We start from the raw sequence: 19802 nt of genomic DNA, 5'->3' as shown, positions 1-19802 counted from the left end.
TCTATCTGTCTGTCTGTCTGTCTGTCTATCTATCTTTCTGTCTGTCTGTCTGTCTATCTATCTATCTATCTATCTATCTATCTTTCTGTCTGTCTGTCTGTCTGTCTATCTATCTGTCTATCTATTTATCTATCTATCTATCTGTCTGTCTGTCTGTCTGTCTCTCTGTCAGTCTATCTATCTATCTATCTATCTATCTATCTATCTATCTATCTATATGTCTATCTATCTATCTATCTATCTGTCTGTCTGTCTGTCTGTTTGTCTATCTATCTGTCTGTCTGTCTGTCTATCTATCTATCTATCTATCTATCTATCTATCTATCTATATATATATTTATTAAATAAAAAACTATTTTTTTGTTTAAACCACTAAATAAAAAAAAGAACTAAAACTAAAATTCTAAACAAATAAAAATAAATCCTCGTTCTGCCTGTGGCATCTAATGCGACTGAACTACGGCCACTAGCGGCGAGAAAGCGGAAGTGCAGCGCTGTCCCCTGCTGACGAAGAGCAAAGCAGAGATCATCCTGTCCCTCTTCTCTTCTGGCAGGCTGCACGGGCAGAGAGAGAGAGAGAGAGGGAGAGAGGGAGAAGCAGAGAATGAAGCTCCATGCGAAACTAAAATAGCTTAAATCTGAACCAAATTACATTATCAGAGGGGGAGGGATTTTTAGGGGGAAGTGTCCAATCCAGGGAGTGAAATTCGCTTTCACGGTGCAGCAGAAGCAGCAGCAGCAAGGAGGGATCCAAACAAACATTATCCAGGATGGGGAACCGGGGCATGGAAGACTTGATCCCTCTGGTCAATCGCATGCAAGATGCCTTCGCAGCCATCGGCCAGAACGCCAACCTGGACCTTCCCCAGATCGCCGTGGTTGGTGGTCAGAGCGCAGGGAAGAGCTCAGTGCTGGAGAACTTCGTGGGAAAGTAAGTGGTCGAAGGACACTGTGTGGCGTGCATGACGCTGTGGGCAAATTAATAGTCCTAACAGCTCTACTGGAGATAATGTTGTGAATTAGCTCTATATACAGCGCCAGCATTAGTGATGGAGGATGGGGTTGTGATGGAGGATGGGTCAGTGGTTGCAAAGGACCACCGGCCACTGCCCCTTCAGCCCATGGCAGTGCAAAAACAGCATAGAGAGATTATTTTGTTACATAAAAAGGGCCCAGTGACTGATTACTGCACTGGAAACCTGCAGAGCCTGCAAGGGCAAGGCTGGCGTTATTATTATCCACTATAATAATGTCCTCAGTTTGCCAAGGTCACTGACCAAAATTAAAATAATTGCGATAATAACAAGCAGGGATGGACCGATATAGGAATTCTGGGCTGATACATGAATGTAGATGTCAGTTCTGGTACTGATGCATAAACATTTTCGCAGAATACTGAAACTGGGACTGGATTAGCATCACAAAGTGATGCAATATGAAGTTGGATAAGGTTACAAATGCAGTAATAATAATGAAATGGTACAGTAACTAAAAGACAAGGTTCAATTAAGCTGTTGGATAAAACTATGACGATTTTTTCAGTAAACAGAAATCTATAAGACCTATCTAAGCAAAAAAGTCCACAAAGGTACAAAAGCTCTGTTCCCTGTCGTGCAAAAAAAAATAATAAAATACTAACAGCTACATACATCAGACCTGCAAGCATGTACACAGGAAGGCTGAACAAGGTCACACAGTATCACCACTGATGGTATGATGGCTGATATTGGCGCCCCCTTGTGGTGAATCTGTAACCTGCGCAATGTGAGTTCCGCAAGGTGTATCAGGATTCCCTGAACAGCTTATTCTATTTGTGTTTTCAGTCAAGCTACAAACACAAGTAAATATGTATGTTTTGTATCTCAGTATATGCCTTAAAGTAAATCTGTGTTTAATTACTTAAAAAGCTCCTTATGGTGATGCAGGTTTGTTGTGACAGTAGCCATTACTGCTTTGTACACTGTAGCATACAATCTATGCTAAACTGTTTTCACAGCCTTTAGCAGTGTGTTTATCATATTGTGATGACAATAAACATTCAATTTATCTAGTATACACTAGCATGGCTGGTCACCATGTTGTTGTTTTGGATGCTGGTATGTTGGTCAGCAGCAATGGAGGTTACTATGCTGGTCATGTCATCACTGTCCAGAAAAAAACAAGTCAGTTTTTTGCAATTTTTAGTTTTCTGTGTCATGAACACAGCAGCTGTCCTTTACGTTGTGTAAAAATCTGACGATGAGTGGACCAATAGAAAAGCTCCAAAATGGCTTGTAATAAAATGCCCTTACATTAACTTACATTAAAAGTTAAGAAAGTTTTTGTCCTATACGGCAAGCTTACCATCTTAGAGATACTTGTTTTTCCTTGGACAGCAATGATATGTTGTGTTTTGTATGCTGGTATGCCGGTCAGCCAGCATGACCATCTAAACCAGCAGCAGACCAGCACCAGACCAACATAAAGCAGAATAGACCAGCATTTTTCATTCATGCTGGTCTATGTTGTTATTTTTTCAGCAGGGAAAAAATCCATGATTAAATATCATCTTAAATTATCAGTCAAATTTAAGTTGCTTTGCTTGATTTTCAGCTACAGCTGAAGTTAGTCAGCTTGATAGTCAGCTAGCTAAATTATCTCTGCAAAACGAAATGAATGACCCAACCAAAGACTGAGTTCAAGGAATACAGTTCATTTATCAGCTAATCTAGTCATCTTTTATTAGATTGCAAGGAAATAAAATACTTGTTGTCTACCTTACGGATTATCTAGCTAACGGATATGCAGCTTATTTAGCTGTTTTATCTGCAAAGCAGCAAGTTAGCTATCTGTGTAGCAAGATAAATTACCTTGCTAGCTAAAATAAAGCCAGCCGGCAACTACAATAATGTCAGTGGGTGGAATTTTATTTCAGAAATGCTGAAGGTAACTCTAGACCAGGGGTCTTTAATTAAAATTCAGTAAGGTCCAGTTAGAGAAAATTTCCTCAAGCGAAGGTCCAGAACATCATAACGTCTAACTTACATCATGATTCAGTGCCATATACTGTTTACTGAAGTAGTCTAGTAGTTATATCAACATCTTATACAGTCAACAACTGAATATCAAATCAAATATAGTCCAATAAAGTCATATTTTAAGAACATTTATCATCAGTTTTCTCTTTTTAGAGCACGACGTGAAATAATCTGACTCACTTTCTTCTCTGACTGCTGTTTCTCGCCTCGTCCCTCCCCTGTGTGTGCGTCACTCACTAAAGTCTCAGTGCTCATTGTAATGCACAGATCTGATTGGCTGAGTAGCGTCACATGTGATATTTACAACGCATGTGATTGGTCTGTGAGTCTCCCGGGCTGCTAAAGCTACCGTAAAGGGTGGAAAAGTTACACCAATTAAAACAGGACCACCCAATCAGAATTAAATAATTCTCCATAGTTTATCGGTTGTAGGTCCAGGTCCGCATAGCACAGCGTCTAGGTCTGGATTCGGACTGCAGTCCTCCTATTAGTGACCTCTGATCTAGGGAGTGAAGCAGAAGCACAAACAGGACAAAGAGAGGGAAACAACACTAATTAGATCCTATGAAATTAACGTGTTTAGATTCTTGCTTTTTGATATTTCAGCTTTAATATTTTTGCATTTGGTGCCTTATTTGATACCTGAAGTAAACATACTTGAAGGTGCAGTGGGTAAGATTTAGTGGATCTAGCGGTGACCCTGCATTCACACCGGCAGCGACGCAATGCAACAAGGCGGCCGGAGGTCATTCATTTTCAATGAAAGCTGGTGTTTTCCAGGAATAGGAGGCGGCGCGAACATCGGCAGCGTGAATTGGGCGGAGTCAGCGACGTGACAAAGTTGAGCGAAGTTCAACTTTATGCAAATAAGGAGCGAAGCGATGTGTAGACTACCAATAGGAATTAAGCACTGAGCAGCGTAGTACGCGCTTCATCTCCTCCACGGTGAAGCAGTATTTTTGGCTCCTGGGTAATTGTTCCTACTACAGGTGGAACAATGGTGGCGGTGCGTTTGTTGCAAATAGTAATCGCAACGACCAAATACTGTTTTCCTCATAAACTGCCTGCACAGACACAAACACTAAATAAAAATAAGCACACGAGCGATTCCCCACCAGGATTTTAATTTGTAGTGGGAACGCATCTGATTTGTGCTTCTCGTCAGTGAAACCATGGCAACCAATGGTCTGATGAAGTTCAGAAATGCCCATAGGCGATGAGCGACCAGCGATTTTGGCGACAAGAGGTGAAAGGCCACTGCCGGTGTGAATGTAGGGTAAGGTTGCAGATTGCAACCAACTAAATACCCGCCCCTCACCCCTCCCTTTCCAAGCGTGTAATAGAACCATCATGTTTTCACTTCCTTGATGACCCTTCCTCACTTTTTCTTGTGCTAAATAATACATACGAGCCTCCATTGACCAAAATTTGGGTTCTCAAAGTTCTCACAACACAAAATGGCCAGCCAGCACTGGCAGCGACCACTGATTCTTCTTTTTTCTGCGTCTTCCCGACCGGAGCTGCAGAGCTGCCAAATTCAACCCGACGCTTCAACGTAGAAATGTGAAAGGCGCCCTCTAGAGCCAGTGTTTGGTTTGTCCATTCTGGGCTACTGTAGAAACATGGCGGCACAATATGGCAGCCTCTGTTGGAAGAGGACCGGCTCTATGTGTAGATATGAAGGGCTCGTTTTACGCTAACAAAAACACAAAGATTCATAGTTGATTATACACGAGTGAAAACATGGTTTTGTTTACTATATCTTATTTCTGCTAATAGATCCCTCTAAATCTTACACACTGCACCTTTAAGTGCTTTAATGAGTTTGGAAATCCCTTCATTACGCTGAGCCCCCCCCCCCCAACATGGCAAAAGGGTGCTGGTGCTAAGTCAGTGTTTTTTCTTCGTCATTTTGGCTCCTCCAGCTTCCTGAACTCTGCCATTTACTCTATTGCTATAATTTCCATGCTGAAAGGCTGCGCTTTCATGAGCGAAGCATAAAAAAGCATCAATTGTTTGCAATTGCTGATGACTGCACGCTTTCTGGTGGAGGCAAAATGCCACTTGTTATTGTTCATTGGGTGGTGGGTTCGCATCACTGCACCACTGGGGCCGCCTCTAACATACAAAACAGAGATTATAAAGAGTGAAACACCTTTAATCACTTCTTTGTTCGTCACCAAATTATTTGTCACATTTAGAGCATCCTGGGTAGAAGTAGTGTGTTCATTTGCGCCGTAACGGGAGGTAATAAGTGAGCTGCACTTTGCTGAGCTGTCTGTCTGACAAATCCCGACAAATGCAATATGACTCTGCAGGCAGAGTGAGAGGGAGCTTTGAGCTGTCCTGGCTCTGCATGTTAAAGGGGCCATATTGTGAAAAAACATGGAAATAAAACTATTTAAATAAGGGGTCTCAAAGTCAAATTACCTGGGGTCCACTAGCCAGGTGGTCTTCTCCAAGGGGGGCCAGTTGAAGTGTTTCAAGTATGAGCTTAAACTAAATAACGTATCACTGTTGTCGGAAGAAAACCTTGTATCTCCAAAATGGTAACTTTACAGGAGAAGGAAAAAACGTACTTCACTTTTAATGTAAGTCAATGGAACCAGAATTTTTTCCAAGTCGTTTGTTTTGGTCCATTCATCGTGAAATTTACACACAATGTAAAGAGCAACAGGTATTTTCAAATTACGTCAAAAATGGAAAAACAATAAAAATGGAGGTACGAGGTTTTTTTCCGACAACAGTGATATGTTGTGTTTTGGATGCTGGTATGCTGGTCAACCAGCATGACCATGCTGGAAATCCAACTAAACCAGCACTAGGCCAGCATAAAACGGCATGGCATTCTAGCTAGTCCGTGCCAGTTTTATTGAGAACACCATCCCAACTTTCCGAGTAGCACTTCAAAAAGAGGGGGCATTTTCTTGGAATTTTCCTAGTAGGAGGTGTAAAATTATGATTTATGAGCTTCAGTCGGTCGCAGCGTGAATCCCACAGCTAGCTGAAATTAGCATTATTGTAGCAGGGGTGAACACTTACAAAGAAACAGGACGCTTAGTGAACTCTTCTGCATTAAATTCTGCAATGCGATGATATATGATAAATAAATAAAAGCTCCATGAACCGACTTAAATATCCCATGCGTTATTGTATGTTGGTACAGGTGGTGCTAGGTAAGCTAGCATGCTAGAGAGTTAGTTAGCATTAGCTAGCTCACCTGTAAAATGCAAACTAAATGTAACTTTACAGGAGAAGGAAAAAACCTACTTTACCTTTAATGTAAGTCAGTGGAACCAGAAGTTTTTACAAGTAATTTTGCATCATTTCTTTTGGTCCATTCATCATGAAATTTACACACAGTGTAAAGGACAACAGGTATTGTCAAATTATGTCAAAAACTGTAAAACGATAAAAATGGAGATATGAGGTTTTATTCTGACAGCAGCGATATACATTTAAGTGCATCTTAATCAATGTTAGCACAAAAAAAAAGACTCACTACTCACTACTACTCGTAATAATAATAGGTTCTCATTGTCTTATTGTGTTATTGACATTCCTGCTGAGTGCAAATGAAGTGATTTCGAGTGAACGGCTGGTTCAGAATATGTTTAATAATTCCAGTTGTTTATTAATTGTGATGTGCTGTGTTTACTGTTGTGCCTTGAATGGATCCACAAACACAGATTTAACAGTCTTTCAGTCTACATAAGGATAATAGCTGAGTTAGTTATAGCTAAATTACAGTCATGTGCAGTGTTCATGCTGCGTCAGGTGTTCCTTTGCATGCTGTGCTCTGTTTTTGCTTTCATCATTGTAATCGTCAGTTTAGGCTGATTTTATGTAGCTTATGTTGGGTAACCAGCCACAGTGTCTGGTAGATAAAGCACATCTACCCATCTGATGTAAACATTTAGCTGCAGGGCTGTGATGTGTGGGCTGGACTTATGGATAAACTGCAATTATGTGATGTGATGGGTTGCGTGAAACTGTTTCCTGTAGTTTGAGACTCCTGTTATTAACACTGTTGAAACTCCATAGTATAATATTGAAATTAAGCTGCCCATTCAAATGAATTGTTTTTGTGATGTCACAAAAAGCAAAGAACTTACATGCATTTTCCATTCAGCCCTGCCCATTTATGCTGAAGTCTTAATGGCAGTTTCAGCTGAGACTGCTTCGGACTGGACAGCCAATCAGAACAGAATTCATTTGCATATGTCAAACTTAAAGGCACAGTAACAAAAACAGCCTGGTTATGTAAAATGAATTAGGACTATTTTGGTGCATAAAACCAAAATAAGTGGACCTCAGGTGGAAAACTGAATACAGAAAAATGTGGGATATGGGCCCTTTAAGTACGACACTGTTCCTTTGGCTCTGGTCAAACTGGAGCACCACCACCACGGCCATGATGCTGCATGATTCAGCAACTATTTGTGCTGAGACAAGGTCATGCATGCATCACTTGGAGCCACAGGCAAATGCAGCCACTGCATCTATTGCAAGGGTTGTGAAAAAAGTGGACATCGTTAACCATTTGGTTGTTTTTCGAGTGCCTTTGCTAAGCTATTCTGGACATATGGCTCTTTGTGGTTTTTTAGCATTTGAAGTATTTGAATCCTAATAAATCTGCCCTATTTAGTTGGGAATGAGCATGATGGCAGTACATACAGTGCTTCACAAAACTCAGAAACCAAGTTTTGTTTAAGACGTCCGAATTTCCCAGTATTTATTACAGAAGTGTCTTTAGTGTCTTTATTACAGCTTCCATTCTTTTCAGGAGACTCAACTTTCAGTTTTTCAAAGAAATCTGCAGGGACGTTTTTCCACACCTCCAAAGCTCAGTCTTAGAAGTTGGTTGCATTTTGTAATCCCAATTACAAACGTGGATTCAACAGATCATGAAACCTCACTCCACATCTCAGACGTCCAGTTTCAGTGTTCTGGTATTCATTTTTTTACTGGGCTTCTTGACAGCTCTACATCCTTTCAGCTGCATAGTGTGGAGTTCTTGCCTTGGAAAGATGGACAGAAACCGAGCAAAACACCAGACTGATGTGTCTAAATTTGTAACTGGGATTACTTGGATTGTGAGAGGCAGAAATGCAACCATGCAGTCTTCTTATTTTTGCATCTAAGACTGAAATATCCCTGCAGATTTCTTTGTAAAACCGAAAGCAAGTCTTTTGAAAACAATGGAAGCTGCAATCAGCGTAAAGAGTGGACCCATTAATTGGAAAAAAATTAATATTTATATTTGGTTGTTGAGGCTTCTGTGTAATTTTGTTAAATATATTACTGTTGTCAGAACAAAACCTTGTAGTGGTAACTTTGCAGGAGAAGGAAAAAACATACTTTACTTCTAATGTAAGTCAATGGAACCAGACGTCTTTCCAAGTCATTTTGGGTCGTTTCTTTTGGTCCATTCATCATTAAATTTACACGCAAAAAAGGGCAACCGGTCCTTTCAAATTATATCAAAAACTGAAAAATGACAAAAATGGAGGTGCAAGGTTTTGTTCTGACAGCAGCGATGTGTGTTTTTCTGCACAGTTGCTGTTTTGAGTAGAAATTAAAAAACCGAAGGGTGGGCTCTGAAAAGTATTCTGGAATCTGTGAAAAGCTATGCATGGTTTTGTTCTTGTCCATTTAAGTCAGTTTGATTTTGGCAATTGTGAATTTGTAAAACTCTGGTTACTCAAAATAATCAGTAGATTCCTCAAATATTAATATAATATATAGCAACAGTAACATCTGTCATTAGTTGACGCAGACCGACAGATAGATAGATAGATAGATAGACAAACAGACAGACAGACAGACAGATAGACAGATAGATAGATAGATAGATAGATAGACAAACAGACAGACAGACAGACAGACAGGTAGATAGATAGATAGATAGATAGATAGATAGATAGATAGATAGATAGACAGACAGACAGACAGACAGACAGCCAGGTAGATAGATAGATAGATAGATAGATAGATAGATAGATAGATAGACAAACAGACAGATAGATAGATAGACAAACAGACAGACAGACAGGTAGATAGATAGATATATAGATAGATAGATAGATAGATAGACAGACAGACAGGCAGATAGATATATATAGATAGATAGATAGATAGATAGATAAACTTATATCTTAGGAATATAAAACTAGGAATAAAAACAAAAATTAGGCAGAAATAGAAATAAATAGAAAAATAGACATAAGTAAACTACGAGAGAGAAGGAATAATATATATAATAATAATAAGTATATAATAAGTATATCTATTGCATATTTGTTAGCATATAAGACAGATTTGTGGTATTTACTACGACCGACCTGGTTAAGATGATGTAAACCAGCGGTCATCAGTCCTTCCCTGGGAGATTTGTATTCCTAAGTGTTTCACCTTCAACCCAAATCTTACGCACCTCATCCAGCTAATCAAGGCCGTCTGAAGGCAATAGTGAGCTGGATCAAGTGTGTTGGATTAGGGTTACAGCTAAAACTGCAAGGCTACAGAAGAACTGCAGGAGCTGGTGACCACTGGTAGACACAGTGCCATTAAAGGAAGACTCTAGTATTTTTCAGCTTCATCTCTGCTGCATCTGCAGTCATCACATCATGTTACCCTGTACTAAGAAAAGAACAGAAAACCTGTTAACTCACTTATAATAGAGGTCATGCTAAAGCAACCACCCATTAAAGACACATTCCACTGATTTTTAAAAAAGAAATCTGCATAATTCAATGACTGGCATGTAAACAAAGTCATTCAGAGTGGTTTGGTGTGAAACGCTCCGTTCTAGACCAACGTACTAAGTCAGAATTGTTCACAGTGGTGATGATGGGAACCAGACGTCCACCTCCGAAAGCTTCCTCACAGAAACTTGTTACATGAAATGTTTATGAAGTAAGATTTTAAACTGAAATGTATTTTTGTTCAATACGTTTATGATGGAGAGGTGCATGCAGGGTGTTGTGAGGCAAAAACAGTCCCCTAATTTTTCAGATTTATCACAATTTTACCATCATCAACATTATATACAGGCATAACATTATGACCACCTCCTTGTTTCTACGCTCAAGGTCCATTTTATCAGCTCCACTTATTGTATAGGTGCACTTTGTAGTTCTACAGTTACAGACTGTAGTCCATCTGTTTCTCTGCATACTTTGTTAGCCCCCTTTTACCCTGTTCTTCAGTGGTCAGGACCCCCATGGACCCTCACAGAGCAGGTACTATTTGGGTGTTGGATCATTCTCAGCACTGCAGTAACACTGACGTGGTGGTGGTGTGTTAGTGTGTGTTGCGCTGGTCTGAGTGGATCAGACACAGCAGTGCTGCTGGGGTTTTTAAACACCTCAGTGTCACTGCCGGACTGAGAATAGTCCACCAACCAAAAATATCCAGCCAACAGCATCCTGTGGGCAGCGTCCTGTGACCACTGATGAAGGACTAGAGGATGACCAATACAAACTGTGCAGCAGCAGATGAGCTATCGTCTCTGACTTTACATCTACAAGGTGGACTGACAAGGTAGGAGTGTCTTATAGAGTGGACAGTGAGTGGACACAGTGTTTAAAAACTCCAGCAGCACTGCTGTGTCTGATCCACTCAGACCAGCATAACACACACTAACACACCACCACCACGTCAGTGTTACTGCCGTGCTGAGAATGATCCACCACCCAAACAGTACCTGCTCTGTGAGGGTCCATGGGGGTCCTGAGCACTGAAGAACAGGGTAAAAGGGGGCTAACAAAGTAATAGTAAATAAAATGGATATATTTGCGCTAGAGACAATGCAACCTCTGTTTCCTTTCACCACCACAGTAACAAAATGATTGTACTGTGTGTTACAGATGCAGCAAATAGAGATGAGCTTGAAAAACGTTGGAATATTCTTTTAACGTCCAGCCCAAATTGTTGAATGGGCCAAGAGCTTAAAATACCCCTAATTATATCTTTAAAGGCAGTGTGTATTATTCATCAAGGGAGTAATCACTGGGTTCCTCTCGGAAGAGCCTTGCACAGTGGGTCGTGCGAGAAAGAACATCTAGGGAAAGATTTAGTGCTTAGGTAGCTGTGAACTCCTGGAGGTGCAATTATAGCAGGAAGCGCAGCAGCAAGACATTTTTTAGACACTTATGCTTCTCAAAAAATCCTTGCTTGGTAGCGGTTCCACTTTTGCTGAATCATTTGTCCAGCATAAAAGCAGCTCTGTTCTATTACAGGCTGTTCTGTTGGCTAGTACTAGTTCTCATCATGCACAGTGAGGAATAATGTAATTGATGTAAAAGTGGGCAATGTGGTAACAACCCAGAGAGTGAGCATATCGTCACTGTCCGAAGAAAAACAAGTATCTCCAAAATAGCAACTTTACAGGAGAAGGCAAAAACACCCTTATCTTTCAATGTAAGTTAATATAAAGAGCTTTTATTCCAAGCAATTTTAGAGCATTTCTATTGGTCCATTCATCATGAAATTTTCATACAACATAAAAGACAGCTGGTGTGTGGAAATGATGTAGAAAATAGAAAATGGACAAAAATGGAGATACATGGTTTTTGTTGAATAGCGACGATATGTTGGTCTGCTGGCTTGATAAAGTCGACTGTTGCCATTGCTGGTCCACCCTCGGACCACCCAGATTACTGTCCTGCATACAAGACCTAGCTAGTTTTTAATCTCCCCAAACTCCTCAAATTTAAAATTCTAACAGATTTTAAATGCGCAGAGACTTTTATTTTAGAAAATAAACTTTTATTACATTTTACAAAAAATATTACAAAAAATAATGACTAGGCCTGATATAAAATGATTCTATAGAAAATGTTGTTACTGACACTGAACTAGATTAAAATAATTTACTAAACTAGTTTATAAAGTATAACTAAAGAAAGGAAGGAAGGAAAATGAAGGAATTTGGACTGTGAGTGGAAAATAAGTGATGATAAGTGGAATTTTGTCTAATAATCTGCTTAACCACCACTGGGCCGCCCGGAATATGCTGAGTAAAACGCCAGTGGACCACCAGCTCTGCCATCAGCGGGCCGACAGTGGTCCACTATCCTCTTGCTATCAGGGAATATAACATCAGTATACTTGAAGGTATTTTCACAATACACAGTTTGTATCATCATATTTAGTTTTTCTGAGGTTTGCGAATGAGTTACATGCAGAGATACAAAGAAACTGACAAAACGTGCAAACAGCAGTGAAGAATATGAAATACTGTAAGTAAAGTCTTCATTTTTCAGGAGATATTTCTGAGGAGATTATCAGATAATCCATTTACATATGATGGAACAAAGTCAAAGCAAAATAAGTTAAAAAACTTATGAAATGAGTTTCCCAAACTGGAGGCTAACAAAGTATCAGAGAAACAGATGGACTACAGTCTGTAACTGTAGAACTACAAAGTGCACCTATATAGTAAGTGGAGCTGATAAAATGGACAGTGAGTATAGGAACAAGGAGATGGTCATAATGATATGCCTGATCGGTGGACACTGGTTGTTGTTATTTACAGGCTCTCTGTAATTGGTCTAAATCTATATTTTATGGTCCATGCAGTTGCTCCATGTTCTACAAGTTGCCGATGTACTTTATTGCGATAACGATGAAACATCATCTTATTGCCCACCCCTGAGTGTATGCATGATCACCCACTAATGCACGTTGATGCAACCTATGTAATAATCAATGTGCACTATGTTGATGCATTTCTTGCTTTGAGTGGGTGTGCTTACTCTTTTAATGCTCTCTTCCTCTTAAAGCTACTTCCTGTTCATCCTTTTTTATATAAAATAGACTCAGGTGCCACTTTCTCTTTGGTCAATCTGAAAGGAAGAGGTTCTGAAGCTGCTCACTTTTCAGTGGACGCCTTTTAAGAGGCTCCTGGACGGTGCAGTGTTTGTCTATCTTTAACCCTGCCGTGATTTCATTGGTCTAAGTGGGATCTGCAGTAGAGAAAGCTTAATGCACAGGGATCTGCTGAGTAGAGCAAACACCACGTGCTTTATCCTGAGGTACAGCTGGCTGAGGAAGGCTCTGGGCCTGGTGTTGGAAACAGTATTTACAAAAGCACTGCCTGTCAAACGTTTGGGAACAGCTCTTGCCCCCTTTTTTGTCAACAGTGAGTTCATGTTCAGTTTGAACACATACAGTGCTGTACAGAAGTCAGAGACCATCCCAGATTGAATACGTTGGCCCAATGTTGACTTAACGACATTGCTTATGTTGGCAAATCACACTGGAGTTGGCGTTGTCTGTAGACTGGTATTAGATGGTGAGTCTAAATTGGCCTAATGTTGACTGGTGACCAATGTTAGATGGACTAGGACTACCTTGGCCTGATGTTGGGTTCAGATCAGTTTGTGTTAATGAGGTGAGGGCCAAAACGCTGGCAAGTACCAGCCTTTCGTTTCATTTAATTTCCAGTCAAAATGAACATTAAGTACACATTTTTCATTTAAAGTTGAAACAAAAAATACTCAAAAGCCTCCATGTGAAGACAGAGACTGTATTTATTCAGGATTATGGGCTCACAAAAAGCTACAGACTAACGGTCTATTAGACTGCGTCTCGTTTTCTGTTCCTACACTCTGACAGACTAAACAGATGCAATAGAGCGCAACAGAAATATTCTACTGCATTAACATCAATATTCAGGAAATAAACTAGCGAAACCTTCAAATCATCACCCATTAAATATTAAACCATAAGATAAACAGCTGTTGGTGAATGTTGAACAGGAGCGCTAGCTAAGTAGCACAAGAAAAGCAAAGTGGAGCTGATTATGCTAGTGCTAGCTTAGCAGGCTAACAGCTCACCTTAACACACCACAGAACAGATTAGATTCTGTCTTTGTGTCACTCCAACACCAACATCTGACTCAGACTGAAGTCTTCATCCTCCAAACTGTGTTGTGATGTATGAAGTCTGCTCACTTCATCTCTGATGCTACCAAGAACAGTACGGAATACGATTGTAGTGAAGCTAACGACTCAACAAAATACCATTCACTGCCTCAGATTTGAGTCTTAATCCTCAAAAGTTGCATCAACTGACCTTCAGTGAACCAGAATTGCTGAAAATACCTTTAAAACCTGATGTTTTTGCTTTCTAATGGGAACTGGCTTAATGGTTCCAATTAGCGATTACTAGTTTCCTGCAGAACACCTTTAGATCCCATTAGGACATCATCAAATACGCCTGGTATCAGTTCCAGAACACCTGATAAACCATTAGAATAAGAACACAAAGAGCAAAGAGGAACCTTTAATGGTTTCTAAGATTTTTTTCAGCAGGGTTGTTCTGCTCATGAAGCTAACATTAGCCTCTGGTGCTAACAAGGACAGTGGTTTATAAAGCTGAACCATTCCAAGCTATTGCTATCTGCTACTAGTTCTACTCACCATATTGTACAGCTTATCTGATAGCTGTGAGATATATATTTGTTGTAATTTAATACTACCATCATTTATTTAGTTTATTTTGGCTAACTGTAAGTTAGCTATGCCAGTGCTTGCTTTAACATATCTCATTAACATAATTTAGCATAATGGGCTGGGATAGGTTCAAGCTCATTCGTGAAAAACAAAACAAAGCTGCTACATAGAGACCTACAGATTGCTTTTTTCGGATGTACTGAAAAAGCCTGTGTTTTCAATGGAAAATGTAATCGCTGTAATGTAACGTAATGAGAACACTTTGGTACATTTTGCTCAAGTGCTGCTCTGGACAGCTTTGCTTATATGGATGCGCCGCGGCTCTGTGTCTCAGTCAGTGAGGCAGATACAGTCATATCTAACAGACTGTGTTGTACAAGCGCAACCACCCAGGCGCTTCTCTGGAGAGGACGTGTCATGCTCTGATTTGCATACATGAGTCCAGGTCACGCTCTCATTGGCTGGTGTCTGGGAAACAATGACAAGCCTCATAGATCACCTTGTAATGTCTCTGTCTCTGTCTCTCTCTCTCTCTCTCTCTCTCTGTCTCACTCTCTCTCTTTCTCTCTCCTTTCTCCTCCTTTGACAAGGACACCCAGAAAAAAGAGGTGCTAGAATGAGAATACAAATCCAGATCCTAACACCTTTATAAGATAAAGTCAAGTGAAACTTTATTTTTATAAGTTTGCAAGGCACACCTTAACCCATTGAAGGCTAGAGCTGTTACTGTCATTTTGCTATGTATGTACATATATATATATATATATATGTATATATATATATGGTATTATTACATTTAAATACATTATGAAATACATAATGATTATATTTACCAGTGTTTAAGCTAAAATTGTATTGTATTAAACTGATTGTGAGAAAGTAAAGCATTATCTTGGCACCAACATAACACTGTAAATCCCATAGAGACCCCTGTTGGAAAATCGAGCATAGACCAGCATGGCCGCTCACCAGCAAAGCCAGCTTATTGCTGCTGTCGAAAGAAAACCTTGTATCTCCAAAATGGTAACTTTACAGGAGAAGGAAAAAACCTACTTCACTTTTAATGTAAGTCAATGGAACCAGACATTTTTTCAAGTCATTTTGGGCCGTTTCTTTTGGTCCATTCATCATGAAATTTACACACAATATAAAGGGTCAAAAACTGAAAAACAAAAATGGAGGTACGAGGTTTTTTTCCCGACAGCAGTGATATGTTGTGTTTTGGATGCTGGTATGCTGGTCAACCAGCATGACCATGCTCTAAATCCAGCTAAACCAGCACTAGGCCAGCATAAAACGGCATGGTATTCAAGCTGACTTCCTGAAAGAGGGGGCATTTTCTTGAAATTTTCCTAGTAGGAGGTGAAAATTATGATTACGAGTTTCAGTCGGTCGCAGCGTGAATCCCACAGCTAGCTGAAATTAGCATTATTGTAGCAGGAGTGAACACTTTCAAAGAAACAGGACGCTTAGCGAACGCTTCTGCATTAAATTCTGCAATACAATGATATATGATAAATAAATGAAAGCTTCATGAACCAACTTAAATATCCCATGCGTTATTGTATGTTGGTACAGGTGGTGCTAGGTAAGTTAGCATGCTAGAGCTAGTTAGCATTAGCTAGCTCACCTGTTAAATGTAAAGTTGTTGTATTTACTCTCAGCTCAACAGCGGTTTTAACATTCAAATAGTGGAAGACTGAAAAACCAAATGAAATTGCTGTGAAAATTATGGTCCTTTACTGCACCTAGATTGACAGAGAGGCTATTAAAGCTGTTTGTGTTGGTGTATTTTTACAGTAATGTTACAGTAGCTATTTAAAAAAGTGTTGGTACAGTGTAACCTGCCTGTACTGCAAATGTCTTCCCAGAATTCAATGCATTGATTGCAATGCATTACTGTAGAAATTACACAAATTCATTACAGTATATGGATTGAAATATGATGGCAATCAGTGGTGGACAGTAACTAAGTAAATGTAATTCGTTACTGTACTTAAGTAGTTTTTCGTGTATCTGTACTTTACTGAAGTTTTTCCATTTTGGGTGACTTTTTACTTTCACTCCACTACATTTCAAAGTAAATATCTGACTTTTTACTCCACTACATTATGAGAAATCTGTCGTTCCTTTTGGTTTATCTGTGTATAAAAACGTAACATGTCAAAATGAAAGAAGTGCGAAGGAAGAACACCAATCAGGGCACAGGGGTCACTTTGTTTTGAGCTTGTTTTGACCTGTTGGTCATACCGACCCAGTGCAAGCACACAGTTCAACATCAGTGCAGCAGCGTAAAATTTTGGGAGAGTCTATTCAACATAAATGATGAACTAACCTAACTTTGTGTAAATAGACCACAATATAGAAATATGTACTCATATGCAGTTGTGACTGACGTGTCTTTTTTCTGAATTTACACAAACACATTTCATTTTATAGTAAATTAGTTTTGGCTAGTTTGTGTTTATGAACAGAGACCTACAGATGCAGTTTAGTAAAGGAAACTCATTTGTGAATCTGAGTTTAAAGTTTTTATTAAACTTAAACTTGTAACTAAGTTGCATTAAGTTAATTAATCTTTTAGTACTTTTACTTTCAATACTTAAGTACATTTGAAGGCAAATACTTTTGTACTTTTACTCAAGTGGAGGTCTAAAGGGAGGAACTTCTACTTTTACTGAAGTAATATTTTACCTTGGGTGTCTCTACTTTAACTCACGTACATGATTTGTGTACTTCGCCCACCACTGATGGCAATACATGTGACAACTAAAGGTTATAGCTATGGATGGATAGGTTAACTCCTGAGGCTGTTCTAGAGTGAAGCTGTTACGTTTGTGAAGGAAATGCGGTAACACTTTACTGTAGGGTACTGTTCATAAGGCTACATGACACATACATAAGGTTGTCATTACAACTGACATAACCCTACGTAACTGTTTATAAATGCTTGTTCCAATAAGTGTCACTCGCTATAAAAGTTACATTTGCCAATTTTGATCAAAGTCAGCTAAAGTAGCCTTTATGACAGATGACGCCTGTTGTAATAAGCATTCATAAACAGTTATGTAGGATTATGTCAGTTGTAATGACAACCTTATATAGGTGTCATGTAGCCTTATGAACAGCACCCTACAGTAAAGTGTTACCGGAAATGCTTCTCATTTTTGATTGCGTTCATGTATGTTACTATGTTTTCTCACTAATTGTGTTCATGAGGAGCTCAGCTGTGGACAGCTGGGGGAGGATAGATAGCAAATGAATGGCCCTGTGTTGTTGACCATCCTCGTTTGTGAGTAGCAGCGTGAAATAGACTTCACTCTGTGTTTACTGGATGCCTAAATCTGGGCAAATATTTGCCGTGCGGTTCTAATGAAGCCTTATGAAAGCTGACAGCAGACTGTGTGGGTGATTTACTCCCTCTCTTCTGCAGCGGAGTGCGGCGTTTGAGGTCGTATTGATCTGGAGAGAGATTACCTGTGTTTGATGAATCACACCAGGTGTGGGGTCACCCACGCTCAGCCTTGAACTGTCCGACTCATAAACGCCAGGCTCTCGAAAGAGTAACTGCTGCAGATATGAAAGCAATAATAGAGGACAAACAACATTTACAGGTACTGGATGCTTTTGTAATGTAGTATACGTCCAGTGCATAAATCCACTGGAAAACACACAGAATGCCTTTTGACTTTGTGGTAATAAAAATGAACATAAAAATATGTGATCATAAGTGTAAACAAACATTTTTGAAAAAGGAAAAATGGGGAAAAATATGAAAACACTACAGATTAATTAATGGGTTTATGACATCTGTGATTTTCACATTGATTTATCAGTCTACTCAGGCTTTAGCAGAGCTCAGTAACACTGAGATTAATAACTGATCACCATATTGATTTATCAGTCTACTCAGGCTTTTAATAACACTGAGATTAATAATTGATCATCACACTGATTTATCAGTCTACTCAGGCTTTAGCAGAGCTCAGTAACACTGAGATTAATAACTGATAATCATGCTGATTTATCAGTCTACTCAGGCTTTAGCAGAGCTCAGTAACACTGAGATTAATAACTGATCACATTGATTTATCAGTCTACTCAGGCTTTAGCAGAGCTCAGTAACACTGAGATTAATAACTGATCACATTGATTTATCAGTCTACTCAGGCTTTAGCAGAGCTCAGTAACACTGAGATTAATAACTGATCACATTGATTTATCAGTCTACTCAGGCTTTAGCAGGAACTTCATTGTTTGTAAAAAAGCTGTTTGTTAAGTTTAGAGTTGTGATCATATTTGCTAATCTATTTTAGTTTCTTTTGAAAACTCTTTTTTTATTTAGAGCATAAGTATTTTAAAACTACTCTCCTAAAAATCCAAAAAGCAACTGTATTCTGAATATTGCCTTTTCAGAATGTGACCGAATACAGATGCTTAATTTCTGTATTCGCATTAAGTATTGCCAGTACTTGTATTCCACTACATCCCAACTCTGTGAGAGGACACATGTAGGATGTTTCATTATTAAACATGTCATGGTTGTATGGTTAAATATATTGTTGACAAATGGATCAGCCTGTATTTCTAAGAAATGTTTGTTAACTTTGAATGAATTCGGCACGAGCGCAAAGCCTCGGGCATTTCAGAATCAACCAGATGGTTTACGGTAACACATGTTGGTTAATGACGCTTGTAACAGACGTCATAGTCACCTTTGTGAGAGTTTAATGAGAGTGAAATGTAATGAGAACATTGAGCTGTTTCTGGTTGTGAATTGGGCCATGAAGCATGCTGTGGCTGATTTCAGCACCAAGGACAGCTCCCAAGGAAAGGCTAAATACCAGAAAGCTCTCCTTTTAGGCTGTTAATCTGGGTCACTTCACTACAACGTTGCTGGTGCGAAGACGGGCTGGTGCAGGCCTGAAGGCTCTCAATATTAACCCTTTAATCAGCAGCGACATGCTGTTCTTTAGGGGGTCAGTCAGCTCCTTTAACGTCAGTAACGTGATTTGTAAAGTATCAATATGCCTTAACTTTTGCTCAGACCACACTTTATATTTACTTTTTCATTTCCAATATGTTAAATTCAGCAAATAAACAGTAAATTGTGCAGACGTGTGTTCTCTGTAGAGGATATGTGTGTTGCGCTGGTATGAGTGGATCAGACACAGCAGTGCTGCTGGAGTTTTTGAAACACCTTAGTGTCACTGCTGGACTGAGAATAGTCCACCAACCAAAAATATCCAGCCAACAGCGTCCTGTGGGCAGCGTCCTTTGACCACTGATGAAGGACTAGAGGATGACCAACACAAATTGTGCT

The 19802-nt window shown here is 39.5% G+C and overlaps 1 protein-coding gene across 1 annotated transcript in view; it reads left to right on the top strand.

Annotated features, from left to right (window-relative positions):
• The first annotated feature begins 517 nt into the window (after positions 1-517).
• Positions 518-19802, top strand: part of dnm1a (dynamin 1a) — a 136421-nt gene continuing 117136 nt past the window's right edge. Inside the window, exon 1 of the mRNA XM_036580698.1 lies at positions 518-931. Within this exon, the coding sequence (XP_036436591.1) occupies positions 771-931 (161 nt within the window). The 5' untranslated portion in view covers positions 518-770. The remainder of the gene's footprint in view (positions 932-19802) is intronic.

The sequence above is a fragment of the Colossoma macropomum genome, unplaced genomic scaffold (genome assembly GCF_904425465.1).
Source record: "Colossoma macropomum unplaced genomic scaffold, Colossoma_macropomum, whole genome shotgun sequence".
In the NCBI taxonomy this organism is placed as follows: Eukaryota; Metazoa; Chordata; class Actinopteri; order Characiformes; family Serrasalmidae; genus Colossoma; species Colossoma macropomum.
This window is presented reverse-complemented; position numbering and strand designations above follow the sequence as displayed.